The sequence below is a fragment of the Gouania willdenowi genome, chromosome 8 (genome assembly GCF_900634775.1).
Source record: "Gouania willdenowi chromosome 8, fGouWil2.1, whole genome shotgun sequence".
NCBI lineage: Eukaryota > Metazoa > Chordata > Actinopteri > Blenniiformes > Gobiesocidae > Gouania > Gouania willdenowi.
Window position 1 is genome coordinate 31,715,900 of NC_041051.1, and position 21,440 is coordinate 31,737,339.

Here is a 21,440-nt window from a genome sequence, read left to right on the forward strand (position 1 = left end):
TGCTTGTTCATGTGGATCTTGTTGGGTTTTTCTTTCTTATTATGAATTTTATATTTTGATAAGCACATTGAGATGACTTTGTTGTAAATTGTGCTATACAAATAAAGTTAAATTGAATTGAATAGCACTTCCTGTTTCTAAAAGCTTCATGTCCCTGTTGATGGACAGAGCTCATGGAAAATGTCCCTTCGTGACAGGGTGAGGTTGCCCTCTCTGTGCGGGTCGAACCATTAACATGACGGAAACAAATGTCACGTCACCTGGAAGCAGCCGCACTCTGACTCAAAGGTTACGGTGACAGGCATCATCTCACTGCATCCAGCAGCTTTAATAAAGGCTCATAAGACCACACATCACTGTTTTACCTCATTACCAATGCATCCATTACACCGGAGCTGTAACGTATGAGGTTGACACAGGGTTAAAGCATCTTGTCTAATGCGATCCATGACTTAAGTTGGTTTTTAATTTGGAGAATGCAGCAGTGAATTCTACTTCATCACGGGTCCATTGGGCTTAACTTGTACAGGAATACCTTAAGGGTAATTTCACAATAAAAGAGGCCACGCCCTTCTGTCTCAAAAAATTCTGAATAGTTTACCAATTGTTCCGTGATTATTCAATAGGCACACTGTATGTAATATGTAATGTAATATGTAATTTTTTTAAAATATGGACAATTTAGCGACGGGGGTATGTATTGATTTTGCATTGGTTCTTGGGTGACACGCTCTAAAAAAAAAGGCTTTTTTTCCCGATTTTCATTGATGCATTAAACAGCATGTGGGAATGTAAGAAACAATCTGATCTCTGTTTTAATTTATAGTATCAATGTTACGCTTTCTTGAAATATAAAACAGTTTTTCTTCATGTGACTCCATTTTTATTTTGGACCCAAACTTTTGGGTTATTTGACGACTGGTTTTTAATTTCAGATCCTTTTGATACTAAAGTGTGTGAAATGTCCTGAAAATGTGTTGAAATGACATGGAATGACCCTTAATAGAAATATTTCACATTAGAGTTTATATTATAATTCAAGCCCAAGCATTTACTGTATTTGGTCTGTTGCCACTAATGCTCGACAATGTTACACCGTTTCTGCAAATCTATTTGTCATTCAAGGTAACACAAGGCAACAGCGTTATAATGTGTACAAATGAAACCCTCTTGTGTCTGACTCCAGCTGAACTGATAGCATTCATTAGGAGGAGCTGATCGCAGAGCTTCCTCCCAACAACCACTCCATGGATTGCATTGTCTGGACAGACTTAATAAAGAACGATCGCTGCAATAATGATAAGAGCAATATGGCGTCTAGTGCAGCTGATGAATGTGTTGGGCTCCCTCAGTCAGGACACACAGGGTTTAGTTGTGGTCATAACTTACACTAATACGCCGACACCTCAGCCCAGAGAAGCCTGCTCTGCCGTCACCTGGGAAATAACGCACGGAGAGCGACAACACTGGGACGGACAAAAACACGTGCATGGGACGACATGCACATTGTGCACTCAGGCTTTAATGTAGCTCTAATCTGCTGGAACAGAACACCAAGAGGCCAAAGTGATGTCTTAATAAATGTTTAAAGATCACGAGTCCGATCGTGAAGCGCATAATAGGATTCTTTTGTAGATTTAATAAAACAAGTCTCTCCACTGCAGGCGGAGAATCGAGTTTTAAGGCAGGAACTTCACACTTGAGCTAAATAGGACCAGATGGAAACACTCCGTAGGCCTACATGGAGTTCACATCACTGTGTTCACTCCAAACATTTATCAAGAATACAGTCACAGAAAGATACAGTTTATCTCCATCAGACATCAAAGCAGCACTTTTACGTTAAACTACCCGATTACTAGATTTATGATGCTGGATGTCAGGGTTAATGATAATTATTTACAATTATGGCATAATTTAAAAAAATCTGTTGTCGTAATTAAATTGTAATTGAGTTGAGATAATTCACTTTCTAATAGTATTTGCCATAAAAATTCTATAAAAATAGTCAATTGCAATCCAACACAATACTGGGGAATCATGTTACAGTTCTACACATAAGTAGTTAATAATAATCAAAATGTTTTGTATCAAGTTTTCCCACATTTTACATTTAAAAAAAAAAAAATTAATCAAGGCGTTTAGTGACAAAAAAGGCTCAGACGCCCACACCAAAAATATTAATATTGTTCATTGATTAGGAAGCCTAACATGATAACCAATAAATAGGAAATATATTAGATGATATATATTTGTTTTTAGTGTATTTTACAGCTGATTTAGAACCCGTTATCATTAGAGATGCAAACATAAGTTAACAGGTTAACTTTTATTAGATTAGTTATTTCAGGCTCAGTAATTGTGATTCAATGCAATGGACTTTCGGAGGATAAAATCTTTTTGTAATTTAATTGTAATTGGAAAAAAAGCCGGTCACTGCAATCCTAATTGAATTGTAATTGAACATGGGAAATTGAAAACGTAATTGACCCCAACCCTGCTGGAGATCTATTGAGGTTATAAACCAAGGAAAATTAGCATCATTGCTAACTCAGAGTCACTCTACCTAAAGCAAAGACAAATAAAATCAAAAGTACTGTGATGTACAGTGACATGGAGACTCTTTCAAGACAAATTAGTCAAGAAAATAAGAAATTCAAATTTTAAAAAACTACTGAAAGAACATTAATCAACAGCTATAGGTGCCTACTGATGAAAGCTACTGAAGACAATTAGGGTAAGTTTGATGTGATCTATAAATGTGTGTGTATATATAGATAGATAAATAACTAAATGTATATTGCTAAATAACCAATCATCTGATTGTTAATTGGAACTAGGTCTGACTGTATGAATGTTTTTGTTTTGTTTGCTTTGTTGTGTAATGTGTTATATGTACAGTAATTTATACTGCACTTATAAGACAATTGTATTGGTGTGGACTTCAGGAAGAGTAAAAATAATGGAGATCCAAATAAACAAAAAATCACTTGTATACATTTTATATAATATTCATGAATATGCAACTCCAACTCATGGAGTACACAGCATCTTACCTCCTTCAGGCCGGTAGTGAAGCCGTACTTTTGGATTTACCGTCGAGCACGTCTCTGCCGGACCTCATCCTCAGAATCACTAGAACATCCTTTCTGTCTCCGCTCCTTGTCACACAGAGCGTTGGAAATACTGTAGCGTTAGTTACAAGTTACTGTTAGTTCAAGCATTTTTAAGGTGTTTGTTTATTGGAAATGCGCAAAACATGATTCATGTGTTAATTGTAAATATAAATAGGACTTACATGCTTTAAAAGTTGCTAAAAGCTGACAGCCGCACATTTTCTGTTAATTAGATAGACATACTGTAGGCCTTATAGATTGATAAATTAAAGGTAATTTGCCCCCCAAAAAAGATGTAAACGGTTGGAAATGTAGCTTGAAAGTTTGTTCCGATTTTAACGTTCTCTTGACTTCGTTAGAAAGGTTTCGTGCATTGTCTTGTTGGATATGGAGTCCCGTTGAATGCATAAAAGTCATTTTACTTCCTGCTTATCCTGATTTCTCATGTTTGAATCAAAAACACTGCCAAAGTGACTTCCCAAACACGTTCCCATCTATGGCTCCCGGTCACTTCCACATTCCCAGAAGAACCCAACCGTAGGACAGTCAGCTTTCTGCACGTTGTCTCTGTCTGTGAAAAAAGGGTTAAAATACATTTATTTTGTAGCTTTTATGACATTTAAATTATTTTATTTCTTTAAATTTTGATTGTTTGACAGAGTGGAACTTTTTTCCAATACTTGGAATAAAGTCCTCTTGGTTAAATTCAGTAAGTTTCAGTGAGAGAGAGAAAAAAAAAAAAGACCAATCAAAGGGAAGAGGTGATAAAAAGATGTCCATGTCTTTAATGATATAAGCTACTTTTGTACATTTCTACAGCAGACTTTATTAAGACAACCTGCCAATTAGAAAAAACAAAACAAAAACCTATTAACAGTCATAACTTCAAACTAAATTAGATGTTTTTTTTTAATTAAATACTCCATGTAAATATTCAATTCAGTAATTTGTCTTATTAAATAAAAAGAAAGAAAAGACATTTCATAATTTTGAACAACGTGAAATATAAATTACTTTTAAAGCACCTTTTTTTCAAGAATGAAAAATAAATAATTGGCCTGTCCATGTTTAAACAGTACACACTTATGGTGGTGGGGATGAAAAGGCTGCGCAGCCACTCCAATTGATGCTGTTTATCAATGAACCATCACAGCACCAGTTGGACTGTGCTGTGCTGATGCCACGGCCATCAACAGCACCCACGGGTGTAGCTCCATCAGCAACAGAAACGACTGCAGAAGATGCCATATAAAGACACGAAGGGAGGAGCTCTGGAGGAGGATTGTCATGTATCTTTTAAAATGGAAGCTGGAAGAACTAACACAACTATCTTATGTCACAGAGTCTAACAAACCGTTGCACTCAACTGGCCTGAAAAAAAGCAGGGTCTCGCTACTTTTTCTACTCACTCATGCACAAAGTACGCTGCAGCGAGGACGTCGTCGCCCTAAAGCAAAACAGTACCAGGTTTTCACTGTACATGTCTCCTTCACAGGCCTACAAGTAATAATCTTTACCTAAAGATGGAGCCAAAATCACATGAACAGGTTTGGAAAAAAAGCCTGACTTTGATCCCTCCAGACTCGCACACACACACGCACGCACACACAGGAGTGAGAAAAGAGCTTTCTGTGGTTATAAAAATGGAGGGTAGACAAAAGGTTACAGGAACATATCAAGAGTCAGGCATGAAGCTGCCTTTAAATACCCATCGATACACGTATACCAAGCACTGTCTGTCTCTACGTCCGAAACACGGAATAGAAGAACTCCTACATTTATGTTACAGTACAGTAAGTTCCATGTACAAGGAGGAGTGAACGCCGCTCAAATATATACTTGTGTTTTTTTTCTTCCTGGTTTGTTTTAAACTGAAGCGAATATTAAATTTTCAAAAATCATACAGTAATCAAAACATCAATCATTGCTGCTTGACATAAATCCCTGTACATTAACAGTCTGTCATGTGTCAGTCGAAGCACAACTACAAAAATGTGTACTAAAACAAAAACATACTTTGTGGCAGATAATAATGATCCCATTTGAACAAAATCGGCATCCACAGACTTATGCCTGCACTGATCAATCAGAGTACTGGAGATCCAAGTCCACAGTGCCGTCCGTCACCACTAATCTCACTCTCTTGGGTTTGGTGGCCCCCATGGAGTGGGACGAGTTGACGGGGGTGTAGTGGGAGGAGGAGCCCTGGTGTTCCCCGGGCTGACACTGCTGCGGCATGTCCTTCCTGCAGTGATCTTCCTGGCCTTTGAGCCCGGAAAAGCCGCCGAAAGAAAACGACGATGGGTTGGAAAGCTGAGGGCCGCAAGGCTCGAGAACCAACCGCCCCTGTGTGCCCGACGGCTCCATCAGGCAGTGGTAGGTGTAATTTGCTGGACCTAATCCAGGACCTTCTGAGCCATCCCTGAAGCCCAGAGTCAAGGAATGGTCTCCGTTGAAGTTCAGCACATAAGGAGGACCTTGATAACCGTAGGGGATAGAAGCTGAAGAGGCTGAAGACTGGTTCTTATCTGCTGGTGTACTAGGAGGAGTGTTGTGGACCACTTGTGGGTTGGTATGTTGGTTCATGGGTGAAAGCGAAGACCCAAAACTGAAATCAAACGGATCTTGGTGAGTGTAACATGGCTGGTGGTTGTCCGAGGTGACCGAAGTCGTGTGTTTGTCTGGTTTTTGAGTCTTGTCTTGCGACACTACATAACCATCAGATAGTTTGCTTGGAAAGAAGAAAGGCCTCGGTAGAGCTGAAAAGTTTTTGTAAAACATGTTCGACTCAGCGCTTTCCAATTTGTCCGATGACATCTTAGTTTTGCTAAAGGACTGAGGGATGGAGGTGTTGGCCTTGTTAAAGAGGAGGTGGGACTTGCTGGGAGTCAAGGAGGAGCCAAAGGGTCCAATGTCCTTTGAAAACCCATAGGATGAAACATTGGACTTATGAAAGCTCTCGGTGGAAACGCTACATCTCTGAGTGGGAGGGATCTTCTCAGCTGCACTGGGTTTTCCACCTAAAGTCCTGGATGTGATGGTCGGGCTGCCAGCAGCTGAGGTGTCTTTGCAGGGTGCACTGTACAAGTTCTGGCTTTGATTCCCTCCCTGATACTTCAGTACGCGGTGAATCACTGTGGAGGGTTTTTCATGAAGGTTAAACTGACTCTCGGGGGGGTTCTGGTTTCGTCCACTGAAGCGATGAGGGGAAAGGTATCTGCTGGACACTTGAGATGATGGGATGGACTTGGTTAAGCTGCTCTGTGAGATTCCTTTACCAGTGTTAAGTTGAGTGTTTGGAAATGATTGGGATTTCCCTGGAATGCTCATACGATGGAAGGGCCCCTGGGTTTTAAGATGAGACTGCATTCTTGACTGACTGGTGCTTGGTTTGATGTGAGCAGAGGATTGGGTTAACGGATTTACAGAGTTTTGAGATACAACTGGAGAATTCGACGAAACAAGCAAACGGGGTTTTGTAGCAATTGACGAGGCCTGAGCTTTGAGATCTTCTTTGTAAAACCTCATTCCAAGGTTTTTATCCATAATTCTATCTTTAGCCATCAAATCAGAGTTGCTCAGGGCAGAAAAACTGAAATTGGGAATGGATGGATTCCTGTCTTTGGAAGCATCTTTGGTCGCTTCAAATTCCTGAGGAACCGTGTCGTTTTTGGATGGAATTAGGCCCGGAAAGAACTGCAAGTCGTCACTGGTTAAGTTACCTGCTGGGCTTGGAGGGCCGAGGTATGGTGTTTCAGTGTTCCAGGTATCAGAGGGGCTGTGAGAGAGGGGGCTGCTGAAGGGGTCTGCGGGCGGATCCAACGAACACAGATCCGATGGGGACGATGGGAGTATGTTCTGTGGTTGGTAATACCCCTCAAAGTTCAGACATGGGAAGTCCAGAAGATCATCACAGCAGTTTGTAAAGGTGGGCTCACCAGAAAGCATGTTATCTGCAGGCGTGAATGGAGGAGACTGGGACGGAGGTTGGATGACTGACGTGGGCACATTGGTCCCAAAGGTGGGCTTTTCCAGAGTCTGGGATGAGCACAAGCCCTCGGAGAGCCTGGACAGACTGTTGTCGATCTGTTGGAGCGTGTGACTCAGGCACGTGGTGGGCGTCTCCACAGGCCCACACTTGGGTGGTCTTTCCATTTTGTGCCTCGCTTTCCTTCCTCCGCTCTTGTCCTCAGCTCGTTCGGCCAGAGCTGAAGCAAAACCCTCAGCCTTACCTTCAGTCAAAGGAGAGGACAGCGACAGTGGTGACAGAGACAAAGAGAAAGGAGGCGGCTCTGTTTTTAAAAGAGCAGCGTAGGCATTTCGTCTTTGAGTCGGCGGGCCCTCCTTACGATCCACTTTCTGCTTCCCTAACATCTGACAGTTCACTCCACCCTCTATCTTTATTGGTGATTTTAATTGTAGTTTGTTAATCTCGTCTTCTTCATCTACTTCCCAAATATCCTGTGCTTTTCTGCGGAGTTTGAGTACTGGCAGCGAATGCCCACTCGAGTCCGTGTCTGCGTTCTGTTTTTGCTGTGACCTGCTTGTATAAATGCAGCAATTGTTTGAAAAACGGTCTTCAACTTTAGTTTCCTGCACTGACACAGGTACACTCTGACAGTTGCTTGACTGACTCGTGCTTTTTTCCGACTGCTGCTGGGATGCTGCTGTTGGAATTTTGGGCAGAATCCCCATTTCATTTTTCTCTTTACTTTTGACTTCATCCTTGACAGTCTCATTAAGACTGCAAGCAGTTTTAAAGTTTTTGTCCAGTTTGACATCAACGGGGGGATCTATTGGTGGTTTTTCAATCGTTTTCTCTCTTTTTTTCAACTTCATCTTTGACTTCTTGCTAGCCTGCACATGCGCTTGAGCTGCCTCCATCTCCATGTTCAGAATGGCTACAGAGTCCATGATGGCTTTAAATGGATCGTACATCCCAAACTCATCTCCCTTTTCTGCTTTTAGGGCCAAGTTTTCCAACTTTGAGTTTTGCATCTCCCAAACTCTTCCTCGTCTTCGCTTGAGTCGAATCCTAAAATTTGGATCTGGCTTTGTCTCTTCCAAGTCTGTTTCGTCAAGGCTTGATGCATCCACTTGTTCTGTTTTTTCAGATTTAATAGGTTGATGTTTATCAGGATCCTCACTTTCATCCACAGCTTGTGCCTTGTCATCATCCTCATCTTCTTGCCTTTCTGTTTTACACTGTCGCACTTTTCTCCATAAATGACTTCGCTGACCTTCGTTGGTTTTGGAGCGAAGCGTTCTGTTAAAACGCCTTCGTCTTGGAATAATTTTTTGGGAAGTTTTTTTGACTTCTCGAGGTCTTAATCCGACTCTTCTGCTCCTTTTCACTCTGCTACTCACTCCGGAGCACTCGGTAATGTTTTGCGTCAGGACGGAGGGTGAAATCACCTCCGCTGCTTTCTTATAAACTTGATTTGAGGCAGGATTGAGACTTTGCTGCGAGTCTACTTCCACAGAACTGTGAAAGGTTCGCTTCTTCAGAGGTATATTGGACTGGATGTGTGCTTGTGGTTTTGTGTTTGAACGCAGGTTAGCCGCAGCGTTTGCTGTAATCCCTGACTTCTGAGGTAGTGAGTTGATGCAGGATGCTGGCGGGTCTTTGTACCGGGTCTGTGGCGACTGAATCTGCAAACTTTCTTCATCCAACTCGGTCTTAATCGTGGCTACAACCTCTTTGCTTTGCTTACCATCTGCTCTAGTTTTTGCTGCGCGCGGCCTCATCTTTCGCCTCTTTATAATCCTGCTCTTTGCTGAACGATACCTACCATCACTGATATCATCCTCCTCTGCACTTTGTATTTCTTTGGATGCTGGGAAGATAAACTGACTATTTTTAGTGCCTGCCTTCAACGTCTGATCTACTGATGACTTATCTTTACTAAACACATCCGATAGCAGAACTTTTGCCTGTTTTATAACAACGTCTTCATCAAACCTTCTAACCGGAGGTTTGTTCACACTTTTCCTTGCTGCTTCTGATACTGCGAGGACATTCTGGTTTGCATGTTCAACACCCATAATCTTAGTTTCACAGGTCACTATCTTACATTCCGAGTCTTTCTGGACTTTCTTACTTGTACCATCTACAGATTTTGATGAAGAGGAACTTCTTGTTTCCCTCACTGCTGCAGATTTATCTTTGGAAACAAGCTGCCGCTGGTTTAATACACAGCTGCTTTTTTCCTCTGACACTATTTCAATCGACTTATTCTGGGATAAAGCCACCTTGGACTCACCTTTGTTTCTGGTCTTTGAATTTACTTCATCTACAGCCTTTAATACCGTCTCCCTCACCTTGTCGTCACCTTCAGCTGTTTCTAAACTGCCTATCTGCCTGTTTTGAAATCTGGAGTCCCTGGTACACCCGCTCTGCATCCATCTTCCTCTTGGTCTTCCTCTTCCCCTTCCTGCCAATTGTTCCTTCCTGTTCTCCAACGCTCTCTCTACGTCTACGCTTTGGGGCATTGGTAATCTTGTGAGATCTATGGTAAGGTATTGCTTGAGACACGTTAGTGGCTTGTCCGTAGATTTCTGACCGACGTCTAACTGAGACAAGTCTTTGATAGTCCTGCACTCAGCAGATTGGTGATGAGATATAGACTCCACTCTGGCTTTTTTGTGGATTTGCCGTTCTGTAATTGCCTTTTCAATGTTTTCCTGTTTTATTGCACATATCGTTTGCTCGACCTCGACAGAGTGAGAGGCGGTTGTAATTTTGGCCTTGTCACTGGAGTCCGCAAGTCGTGTGAGCATTCTTTTGACCGAGTCATTCTTTCTTGAAGAGGTTTGAAGTTGAACAGTCTTCTTGTTCAGAGCTGCGCCCCTGGGTGCAGCTCTGCTTTTCTGACAAGCTGAGGTGGAGGAATTCAGGGTTAAACACTCCCTGCTGTCTTTTTTGTCTGTAGTGGAGTTTAGTTCTTTTATACCATCTTCGGACTTTTTCATCTTCACGTCCTCCAGCTGGAAAAGGATGGCCCTTTCTTTGCTTCGAGGGTCCTTGCAGTTCAGTAGAAAGTCCACTGAGTGGCGCCGCACCCTGACTCTCAGGTCTCGCAGAGTAACTTCAGACAAAAGAGGAAGCGTCCAGCGTTTCCTCCCTGTGGGGGACTTCAGCTGCTGCCTGTCCGATCGTCTCTGCTTCTCGCGTCTCCACTGCTTCCTTCGAGTCAATTTTCTGTTTTTCAAGGCGTTTCTTCTCATCTGCTGCGTGAAAGAGTTCCTCGAGGGGATGGCTGCAAACACATGACATCAAAGAAGCAATTCAACTTTGGATCATTTCTTCAAAAACACAAGTTTGTAGTTCTATAATAATAGCAGATTATACCATTTCTTTCCTTACAAAAGCCAAAAAATATTTCTCTTATAATTTTCCAGACAAGTTTAGTTTGCAGTTGTCAGAAAGACAAATGAAACTTTTTTTTTTTTTTCTTGCAGCAAACATGATTGTATTGCAAATACATTTTCTTGAATAAAAATTATTGTGGGGCTACAATAAACAATTATTTTAATTTTTTTTTATCTTTTTCCATAACTAACAGATTTGAGGGACACGAAAATGCTTTAGCTCTTTTTTATTGCACATAACAAACATACATACAAAAGTGAATTGATGATTGGCATCTTCTTCAGTCAATAGCACACTGTATAAAAAAATAAAGTTATGCTTTTGGCATCTGTGCGTGCGACTTAAAGCCCACAGCAACTAATGTGTGAATTTTCCCCAGAAACTCATGAATTTCTTGAAAAGTGACTGATATACTGGTGCAATTTATAGTAAATTACAGTAATAAAAGTTTGATTTTATTATAGTCATCAGCTAAGGAGGGTTTAATATCTAAATTAGACATAAGCTGATTGGTCTGCCAGGTTTGGTTTTTAAAGGTTTGGAAGCTGGAGAGTGGGACTCGTTTAGACAAAAAGTTTTTGTTTTGTTGTTGTTTAGGGAATATGTATGTAATAATGTAAATGAGACCTTGTTGTCTCAGTTGGACTTACTTGTAAGAATAAGGGTTATAACAGTTTTTTTTTTAATTATTTTTGTGTATATTTTCAGTAATTTTGTGTGTTTTGAAGTTATTTGTGAATTTGTATGTTCTCATTTTGTCTTTTTGGAGTAGGCCTATCATTTTGTTGTTTTGTATATTTTTAAATGTGTATATTTTTAGTAATTGTGTGTGTTTTCTGAGTCATTATTGGTGTCAGTTTGTAAATCTTTGTTATTTTCATGTATATTTGTAATAATTGTGTGTTTTGTAGTCATTTGTGTATTTTTATTCTCTATTTGTATTTTTGGAGTAGGCCTATATTTTTGTTGTTTTTTCATGTTTTCAGTAAATTTGTATAGTGGTTTTTGTGTCATTTTCTAAATTTTTGTCCCTTATTTTGCACTATAATAAAATTACATTAAGGTCCGCCCGTGTCTTGTTTAAATCTATTTAATATTATAATGATCTGGTCACAGACACACACATATACACACAGTCATCAAATTTAGCCCTAAAGTAATACATTTAATCAATGAACTGTAATTCAAACCGAATCAAATCCCCTGACTATTAGTTTTGTGAGTGTATTGTAACAACTGTAATTTGCAGTCATTATTTGGACTCGTTTGCAGCTAAGTGGACTTTAATGAACATGCAGTGTAGGCTTTCCTTAAGGCTTTTAATTCTATGGTGTATTTAACAGCCAGTGAAGGAAGTGCTGAGCTGTAATCAACATTATCACAACAACTATATCACCACGTCATTGTTCTGATGCTTTCATTATAAATGAGAGGAATGAAGAGGATGCTCTTACCAGAGTGTAATCCTGGCGTTACCGGCCGTGCCGACAGGTGACTTTTCTCTCTGTGCTGACGGAGGAATCGCTCCCTCAGGCGGTATTTTTGGCCGACGGCTTCCTTTGTTTCGTCGCTGTCGGGCTGCTTCCCTCGGTGTTTAAAGTGACCTTCTCCTTTCCTAATATAAATAAACCACACAAAAAGTCAGCAAAACATATGAAGCAACAGACCTCACGCGGGGGAACGACAGGAGAAAAGGGGGGGGGGGACACACCTCTCGCAGGTGCAGCATTCACACATTTCATTTCCTTCTCCAAAAAAGCTGGCGCCATAGTAACAGGTGATCTCCTGCCCAGGGGAAATGGGCCGTATCACTTCAACGCATGCGATGTTCTTCTCACCGGGGATGAACTGTGAGGGCGAGAGACAAAGACAGAAGGTGAGTTGGCCTCGGGGGAGAGAAAGAGAGCACGCCAAGCTGACACGGTGCCAACGTGGAGACAAACTCTTTGATTGATCTTTCATCCACACGCACGTACACACACGCCGCTTTCAGCTTACCTTGCAGTTTGGCTTGCAGTCTTCCAATGAGCACGACCGACAAAAAGAAAAAAAAGAAAATAAAATCAGAGTTTTATTTGTGCACAGAATTAAACATTGCTTCTCACTTTGCAGATGAACAGTTAAAAACAGTTTCAGGACTTGATTCATTTATTCCTCACAATCCACTGTTAACAATCATTTAGTTCATCTGTCAGTTCTCTAGAGGATCATTTTAGACATTTAAGACTTTTCAAGGATCTGAGGGAACCCTGATAATTGACCCTGACCGTGACGATGGCCTCCGTCACAGCTACGCGCACCGAGCGGGAACTCACCGTGGTTGATGAAAGCCGCGGGGCCGAGCCACAGCTGAGCGCAGCGCTTGCGTGTTGAGTACATGACGCTGAAGTCGTTGACTCCGGCCCTCAGCACGGCGCTGTCGGCTAGGCTCAGCTCAGCGAAGCAGCCCAGCAGGACCTCCACGCGCTCGCCTGGAAACCTGCAGCACAACCACATCAGCGTCACCACAACGCGCGCCAGCACAGGAATGAAAGACAGTGGTTTTTTTTCTTTTACCAGTGCCTCGTGGAGGTTATCTTTGCCCCGTTCGTCTCAGACGAGTATCTGTCACAGGACTCGATCTTGATGCCGCTGTCCAACAGGAAGGCATTGAGGTAGCGATAAACCTATAGAAATTATACATCATAGATTCAACTTGGTGTAAACATTTATTAAGGCTGTTTACGCAACAACGTTTTGCTACCATTTCCGTTTCCAAAAAGTTCGACATTCACACAGCAACATTTTTAAAATGATCTGCGTTTACATGAAACCGAGGGAAACATAAAAAATGTAGTAAAGATGGCGGTATAAACCTAAGTATGCACAGAGACACTTTGTTTGATAACATGGTGTTATGTTCAAAATAAATCCCCTTCATACAAAGTTTGGTTTGGTGCAGAAGATACCAAATGTGGTATTTCTGTCCATACTTAATATAGAGAACAGATGTTTAGGAAACGCTGAAGTGAAGATATAAACAAAAGTTTCAATTAATGATACAAAAAGTCAGATTAGGGCCAGGCTATATGGACCAAAACTCATATCTCCATTTTTTTCTCAAAATGGTGATATACAATATAAAACCCAATCATTTTAATTCAAATTAAGTCTTAGAGAAACAATTAAAAGTTAAATTTGCTGTTAAAAAATGCCACAGACACATTTAGTAACAAACATTATGTGCCACTTCTGGCTTTTTCTCCTGTAAAGGGACAGCACGTGTGAGTGAGTACTGAAATCCATCTAACTGTGCTTTTCATGCTGTTTTGAGAAGAAGTGAAAGCAGCTACTCCTAAAACAGGTATAGTGATACAAAATATGCAATAAAAATATATATATATCAATATAGGTGATATTGAAATTTTCTATATCGCCAAAATAGAAAACTCATATCTTGTATCTCAACACATGGCCCAGCCCGAGGTCAGATTGTGTAAATATTAAAACTGATGCGTACATGTTGTCTCAGCAGCTCTAGTCGATGGTTTCCTAAAGCTTGGAAATAATCTCCGGCCAGTTCTCCCTCCGTCAGCGCCTCAAACGTAGCGCTGAAGTCGTGCGTGCGCTGAAACCGCAGCAGCGTCTCCTTCAGGTTCCCCCAGCGCCGGATCTCTGGTGGAGGACTGAGGAGCAGAAGATCACAAGGATGAAAACATGCAGAAACACCACAGTAGTTAACATTTATAGTCTGTGAGCTTTCCTTAGACCAGGGACGTCAAACCACGTCCAGGAGGAACAAATACATCATTAAGTGTTTCAATGTCCAGAAGAAAGGACTTTATTTAGGTCAGCTGTTCTCAACCTTAGGGTCAGGACCACATTTAAGGTCACGAGACACTGGGAGGGGGTCGCCAAGATGCCTTCAAGAAACTAGGAATATTTGTGTTTTCAACAATTAAAGCCATTTTTTTTGCTTATTTTTACCTTTTTCTGCAACGACACCAAACTTGTACAATATATTAAATCATTTTCATCACTTTTTCTAGCCATAGTTTTGCTCCTTTTAATGCATTTTGTTACATGACCCTTATTTCTGCTAATTCTCCATTATATTTCAATGCCTTTTCTGCATATTTTTTCATCTTTCAAGACAAGGTCAGCACATATAAACCCTTTTCCACCACTTTTTCCACCTCATATCACATATGTTGACCCATTATTGTCACTTTCATCCTTATTTTTTGTTAATTTAAGCACATTCAAGATTTGTCATGTCCATTATTTGCCAGTTTAAACTAAAAGTTTTTCCCCCACTCATTTGCAATTTTAACCCATTTTATTTCTGATCAAAACAAGGATGTACATATTTAAGATGACTATATAGGATGGAGCAAATAATAAATAAATGTGGTTATCACAGATTCATAGAACAATGGACCATCATTTTGCTGACTTTATGGATGGACCCCAAAAATCTCTCCCCTTTATTCCCGTTATAGATGGTCCTGTCTCCACATAGTAGAGTAACTTTATTTATCCCGCAGCGGGGAAAGTTATTGTCATGACAGCTCAGATAAAGTGCCAAAAAAAAAAAAAAAGGCAACACAGAATACCTAAAAGACACCAGAAAAATAGTGCAATGAAGCAGATAAAATATGACAAAACAATAATAGTGGCCCTATATATAATTTTTTTTATTAAGAATATAGATATATACCTCTTTACAGACAGTGCTAACTCAAAATCTACTCTTTTCCAGATATTGTCAGTTATCTGGATTATTAAATTATCAATTATTTTCCCCAAAATCTGCCAAATAATCTTTAAGTTATTCACGAAATTGCACCAAATTCCCAAAGATCAGGGAAATGTCAGTCAAAGTCCTGTAGGGCCTGATATACTGGCATTCTTGATTATTTTATATATCATTTATACGTAGAAAACCAAGGGCACATTAATGTTTATTTTGTTTTTTCCACCTAAAAATATGTGGTCCATGTTTGGCCCCCAAACTAAAATGACCCAATGTCTCTCTCTGGTTAAAAATTATCCTGCTCACACACAAATGTATAAATAAAATAACATAAACACTAGTGAAAATATTACACTGTAAAATGAAGCGTTATAAAGAGTGAAGTCATAGAAAAAGAATTCTGAAACAAAGTGCTGACCATGTGTTAATGTGTGTGTGTTAGTCTGAGATACACCTCAAAGGCAGGTGTGTGTGTGTGTGTGCTGGCGTGATCACACTCGTCTGTAAACATACACTTTGGTCCAAGAAGAAGTGGTCAACAACACAGCAGTGTGTGTTCACAGGTAAACACAGTGTGACAGCAGTGGCAGAGATTCCACCTCACACTGTAAACACACACACACACACACTGCTGCAATAAAATCATACACAAATGTAGTCAAAACACACCTGATCTGATGTGTCTGTAGTGTAGCCTCCATAATGTGAGACAAAACAAGTGATTTCTCTAATCAAGAGACGAGACGTGTGTTTGTAACGTCATCAGAGAAACACTTTTTTTTTTTCTTTGTGTGTTTTGGTTGTCATTTTGTGAGCTTTTGGAGGGATTTTTTGTTGTGTGTTTTTGGAGTCAGTGTGTTTTTGTTGTTGTTTGGACACATTTAGTGCATTTTTGTTGTCGGTTGTTTTTTGAGTCTTAATGACATTTTGGTTGTTGTTTGAAGCCTTTTTGGACTCATTATGTGAATTTTTGTTGTCATTTTGTCCTTTTTAGTTGTCATTTTGTGCGTTTTTGTTGTCATTTTGTGTGCTTTAGGAGTCATTTTTGTGCTTGGTGTTTGCATTTGTGTATTTTCATTTTTTTAAGTTATTTTCTACACTTTTGGTTGTTTTGTTTGCTGTTTTACATGTTCTTGGAGTAATTTTTTGTATTAAAATTGGTGTTTGGTGCGTTTTTGGACTCATTTGGTGCATTTTTGTCGTCGTTTTCTGTTTTTAGTCTTTTTTTGCATTTTACTTGTTCTTTTGTATTTTTAGCGTTATTGCGTATTTTTGTTGTTGTTTCATGAGATTAAGATTTTAAACAGTATGTGAGCTATAAGCGTGTTTATTTCTTTCAAACACTTGCTGTCCTTTTAAATAAAGAAAAATATTTTTTTAAATGAGTTGTATTCTCCCAAAATATGTCGATGAAGTATATTTTCTGTCATATAATTCCTTTTCTGACCCATTTGTTCCAGTTCAGGGTCTGCTGGTCCTCATCTCCAGTGCTCAAAGGGCCCTGGATGCGGGGGTACACCATGGACAGGGAGCCAGTCCATCACAGCTAAAACTTTCACTAAGATTTTGTCAAAGTAAGACATATTAATAACAGCAAAATGCATAAAAACATTCAGTTTTTTTGGCTGTTTGCCCATAAATATTTGAGCGACTTCTCTATTTAGAGACTCTTATTTGTGATTGGAATACTTCCTTTAACAAAAATGACTATTGTTATTATTTTATTTAATTAATTTTTTTAACAAAATTAAGTGGAAATTGCACGGTGTCAGAATATAGCCTGACAGACATGTTTTGGGACAATATCACACATTTACATGAAGTTATTCACCATAAACTGCTGGTCAGAGAGACGGGAATGTAAAATATGAGTTCGCCTCCTGAAATAGAAACAGCTGTACGACACAGACTAAACCATTACCGACATGTTTTGGGACAAGATCATCTATTATTTACAGGTATTTTCCTCCGTAAAACAGCTGGTCTAATGTGTAGCAACTTAAACAAACAAACAGACGTCAAACCTTGCGCAAATCCTTAATGTGTTCAGCACAAATACAGCGAAATATGAAAATAAAACAGTGTCAATGACGTGCTGCCAAAATATTCCATCTAACTGCATTTATTTTAGTTAGAAAAGGTTTAAATGTATAAAATGATACCAAATGTGTAGTAACTTAGTATATATGCGCTCACTTTGATTTTATTTTTTTTTTCATTTTTTAACGTTACTTATTTGTCATTTATTCTGTTAAGTGTCAAAATATCACGTGGTACAACTGTCTGGCCATATCTTTTAAATTACTTGTATTAATCATGTTTGGTACATTTTAACAGCCTGTAATAATAAAATATGATGAGTTAAAAGCAGATGAAACTGACGTGGAAATGTGTAAAACTCTGAAAAGTAAAAGCAGAGCTTCTACCAACTAAAGTGTGAGTTGTGTAACATATATTTATGATGTTTCAGCACACACAGCATGTGACTGATCAAACATGAGGAGCGACTGCTTACCTGATGTTCATCTTGTGGGTGCTGAAGCCCAGGAGAGGATCCAGCACCAAACCAGTGGCCAGGTCATCTATTTCACACAGCTCCTTCACACTCATTCTACTGCAGCTGTCCATTGCCTCCCACCATCAGCATGCTGTCAGCGCGCGCGCACACACACACACACGGGTCAAAGTTAAGCACCGACCACAAGAACAAACAACAACAAAGGCTGTGTCTCCATAATGGGAGACAAACAAGTGATTTCTCTAATCCAGACGGGCACAAAAATGTGATTGTATGTCATCAGAGAAACACAATATCAACATAACTGAGCATTAATACAAGATGAACAAAAGCTTTAGTGCATCTTCATTTTTGTTGTAATTTTGCAAGTGTTTTTTTTTTTTTTAAATCATTGTGCATTTTGGTTGTTTTGTGTTTTTGGAGTAATTTTGTTTGCAGTTTTGCGTGTTTTGGTAGTCATTGTGCATTGTTGTTTTGTGTTTTGGGAGTCATTTTTCATATTCTTATTGTTGTTTTGTGTGTTTTTGGACTTGTGTTGCGTATTTTTGTTGTAGTTTGTGTCCTTTTGGAGTCTTTTTGTGCATTTTGTGAGTCATTTTTTGTATTTCGATTGTTATTTTGACTCATTTTGGGAGATTTTTTGTAGTTTTTGAATAATTTTCTGCATTTTTGGAGTCAGTGCATTTTTGTTGTCGCTTGAGTCATTTTTGTATTTCGAGTCTTGTTTTGTGCATTTTTGGACTCATTTAGTGAATTTTTGTTGTCGTTTTCTTGTGCTTTTGGAGTCACGTTTTGTAGTTGAATTGTGTTTCTGTGTATTTTTGGAGTCAATGCGTGTATTCATGTTGTCGATTTGTGTGTTTTTATCTGTATATCAGAATTACACATGAGCTGACATCTGCACACAAGCACAAACGCTGCATTGTCACGCAGCCCGTCATGTTGGATGGTAACTAGGTCAGGATCTCCTTTCTAAAGTGAAAGTAAAGCTCCAGGATTCTGTAGTTGCAGAAAATAAAGACCAAAGCATCTTTTTACTATCATTTCACTGGAAAACAATACATTCTGAAGCTCGAGAATGAAAACTGTAGAAATAGGCTATTTTTAAAGTCTTATTTGCGTGAGCCGTTTGAAATTCTAGAAATAAAAACATAAATGTTTACAAAATTACAGTCACCACTGACTAAAACCAAACTATCCTGTGATCATATTTATTTTCTACAAACCCATTTTGATTTTATAGCAGCATTATCATTTATAATGCGACTCTAAGCCAGTGCTCCCCAAACATTTTTGGAACACACACACATATTATATTATATATTTATATTTCAGAAAGTGAAAATATAGAATACAGTTGTTTAAGATTGTGTTTTAATTTTTGAAAAGAATAGTAAATAAAAAATTAATCAGCAACATCAATTACCGGAATTAAACATTCCAGGAGACCCCACATGGGGTCACAACCCAAAGGTTGAATAACCCTGTTCTAAGCATTGCACATCTTTCCTTATTTATTTATATAACATCCACATCACTTATCGGTACATGTCAATGAGTAATACTCAAATATTTATTTTAAAAAAAACCCTTCAAATATTTTATACACATGATATAATTTAAAAAAAAACAAAAAAAAAAAAAAAAAAACTTTGCCAGCAAGTGAAATAATATTATGCTAGCCTTTAATAAATACACAATTTCAAAAATGTAAATTTTTTTTAAGAATAATTTAAAGCTTCATTTTACACTGTAAACTGTACACGCTTGTTTAAAAGTAGTGTAATAAAAACACATTTCCTTAAAATGATAAATAATTGTGATTATACTCGCAAATACAATATTGATCAAAAATAATCGTGAATATAATTTTGGACATAATTGTGCAGCCCTATCATCTAGCAGTAATTTGTGATTTTTGTTTTCTTATGTTCTTCAGGAAAACAACAACATACTGTAATGCATATTTTCTGTTATTATTGGCTAATATGTTTTCCTGGTTAAATGTTTTTGTATTATTTAGTTTGTATTTTTTTAATGTGAACTTTGATTAGAGCTGCACAATTAATCAAATTTTAATCGTGATGATTTCAGTTGCCACGATTAAATTAAACTGATCTTCTGCAATATTTACATTTAAATACTGTATTAGTGTATTTATTCAGTTAGCCTTTGGTACATTTTAAATTATTGGGTTATTTTTTAAATTATAACTCAAATTTAAAATTGAATGTTACACTGTAAGCATGTTGTTTGTTTAGAAGTAGTGCATTAAAAACACAGATTTTTCCCGAATATGATAAATCATTGTCATTACAATCATAATTACAATATGGATAAAAAAATAATCATGATTATCATTTTGGCCATAATCGTGCAGCCCTCGGTTTAATGCATCCTACTGCGGGCTACCTGGAGCCCGCGGGCCCCGTGTTGATGTCCAATGCAAAAGCCGATGTTATGCACAATAATCACACCCCAGCTGTAAGAGGGTATAAAAAATAAAGTGCATATGTTAGGCTTGTGATTACTGAGCGTGTGCGTGTGTCTGACACTGAGGAATGCATCTGCAACAGCCTCCATTAGCCCTGCTGTGAAAGTGCTCTGTTATCAGCTGCTGAGGGCTGATGGAGGCTAACGCAGAGCTAGCGGCCTAATGCTACCCTGCACCGCATCCATTTTTTAACATCTGTGTGCACCGCCGCAAACGCATATATCTGTCCAACCAGGATGCACACGAAGCCGCAGCGCTTTAAAAACCCACCTGGGAGTGTGTTGTAGCCCACGGAATGATCGTCAGAAGAACAGTTCGTCGCAAGCTGCTCACCTGCCAGGAGGGAAAGTTAGCTTAGCATCGTAGCCACCTAGTTTCACAACGTATATCCAAGCAGCCGCATACAAAAATGGAGTCTCCTCCCGTCTGTGGTTTCCGTTGCACACGGTAAATCCCACACTTGGTTTCAAACTGCGGGAACACGGCCCTCCTCCGGCCACAGTATTGAGCAGTCTGGGTGTTTGGAATAGCAGCTAACTAGCTTCATAAAAAGCCTCGTCTTGTAGTAAAAGTTGATGAGCGACGGTTCCAGTGGGACCCAACGGCGCCGCGGCCACGCCCACGTGGTGCGCTATTCGTCGAGGTCAAGGTTAATTTTACAAATGAAACGCAGAGGCGCATTTGGAGCGCCGTGATTGGTCGTAATCGTTTGAAGCATCCCCTCGAGAGTCCCTCCCCCTGTCTGCATAGTTAGGTTGAAGAGTGTGCAAAGGTTAGAAACCCAAACCGAGGAATGGTAGCATGTTCGGTTACGTTTCACAGTGTGGTTTGGTAAATAAAGATTAGATGGATTTTAAACATTATATTATATTACGTTATGTCATATATTATATTACATTACATTATGTTATATATATTATGTTAAGTTATATTCCATTATATTATATTAAAAATATATTATATTCTAATTTATTATGTTACATTACGTTATAATATGTATATTATATTTAAATGTTTTTACTGCTGTTTGTAATGTTCTTTTTGATTTTTAAGTTGTTGAATGTTTTCTGTTGCACTTTTTCTTTATGTAAAGCACATTGAATTGCCATGTGTGTGAAATGCGCTATAAAAATAAATTTGCCTTTCCTTGTCTTTATTATGTTATATTATATTGCATTATGTTATATTCTATTTTATTGTATTGT

At 39.0% G+C, this 21,440-nt stretch overlaps 1 protein-coding gene across 1 annotated transcript; it reads right to left on the reverse strand.

Moving 5' to 3' along the window:
* Nucleotides 1-3,884: 3,884 nt before the first annotated feature.
* Nucleotides 3,885-20,844, reverse strand: kmt5c (lysine methyltransferase 5C). Its single transcript, XM_028455385.1, has 9 exons — nucleotides 20,506-20,844; nucleotides 17,739-17,871; nucleotides 13,988-14,153; nucleotides 13,045-13,154; nucleotides 12,804-12,967; nucleotides 12,487-12,506; nucleotides 12,200-12,336; nucleotides 11,943-12,103; nucleotides 3,885-10,375 (listed from the first exon to the last, which is right to left on the reverse strand). Exons 2-9 carry the CDS (start codon nucleotides 17,849-17,851, stop codon nucleotides 5,199-5,201), a joined length of 6,048 nt encoding a protein of 2,015 aa, XP_028311186.1. The 5' UTR covers nucleotides 17,852-17,871; nucleotides 20,506-20,844; the 3' UTR covers nucleotides 3,885-5,198.
* Nucleotides 20,845-21,440: the final 596 nt, after the last annotated feature.

Coding starts and splice junctions, on each gene's coding strand:
- kmt5c (XM_028455385.1), bottom strand. CDS start 17,851: ATGGACAGCTGCAGTAGAATGAGTGTGAAGGAGCTGTGTGAAATAGAT. Junction 14,154..17,738: donor ACCCACAAGATGAACATCAG/GTAAGCAGTCGC, acceptor TCTGCTCCTCAG/TCCTCCACCAGAGATCCGGC. Junction 13,155..13,987: donor TAGAGCTGCTGAGACAACAT/GTACGCATCAGT, acceptor TAATTTCTATAG/GTTTATCGCTACCTCAATGC.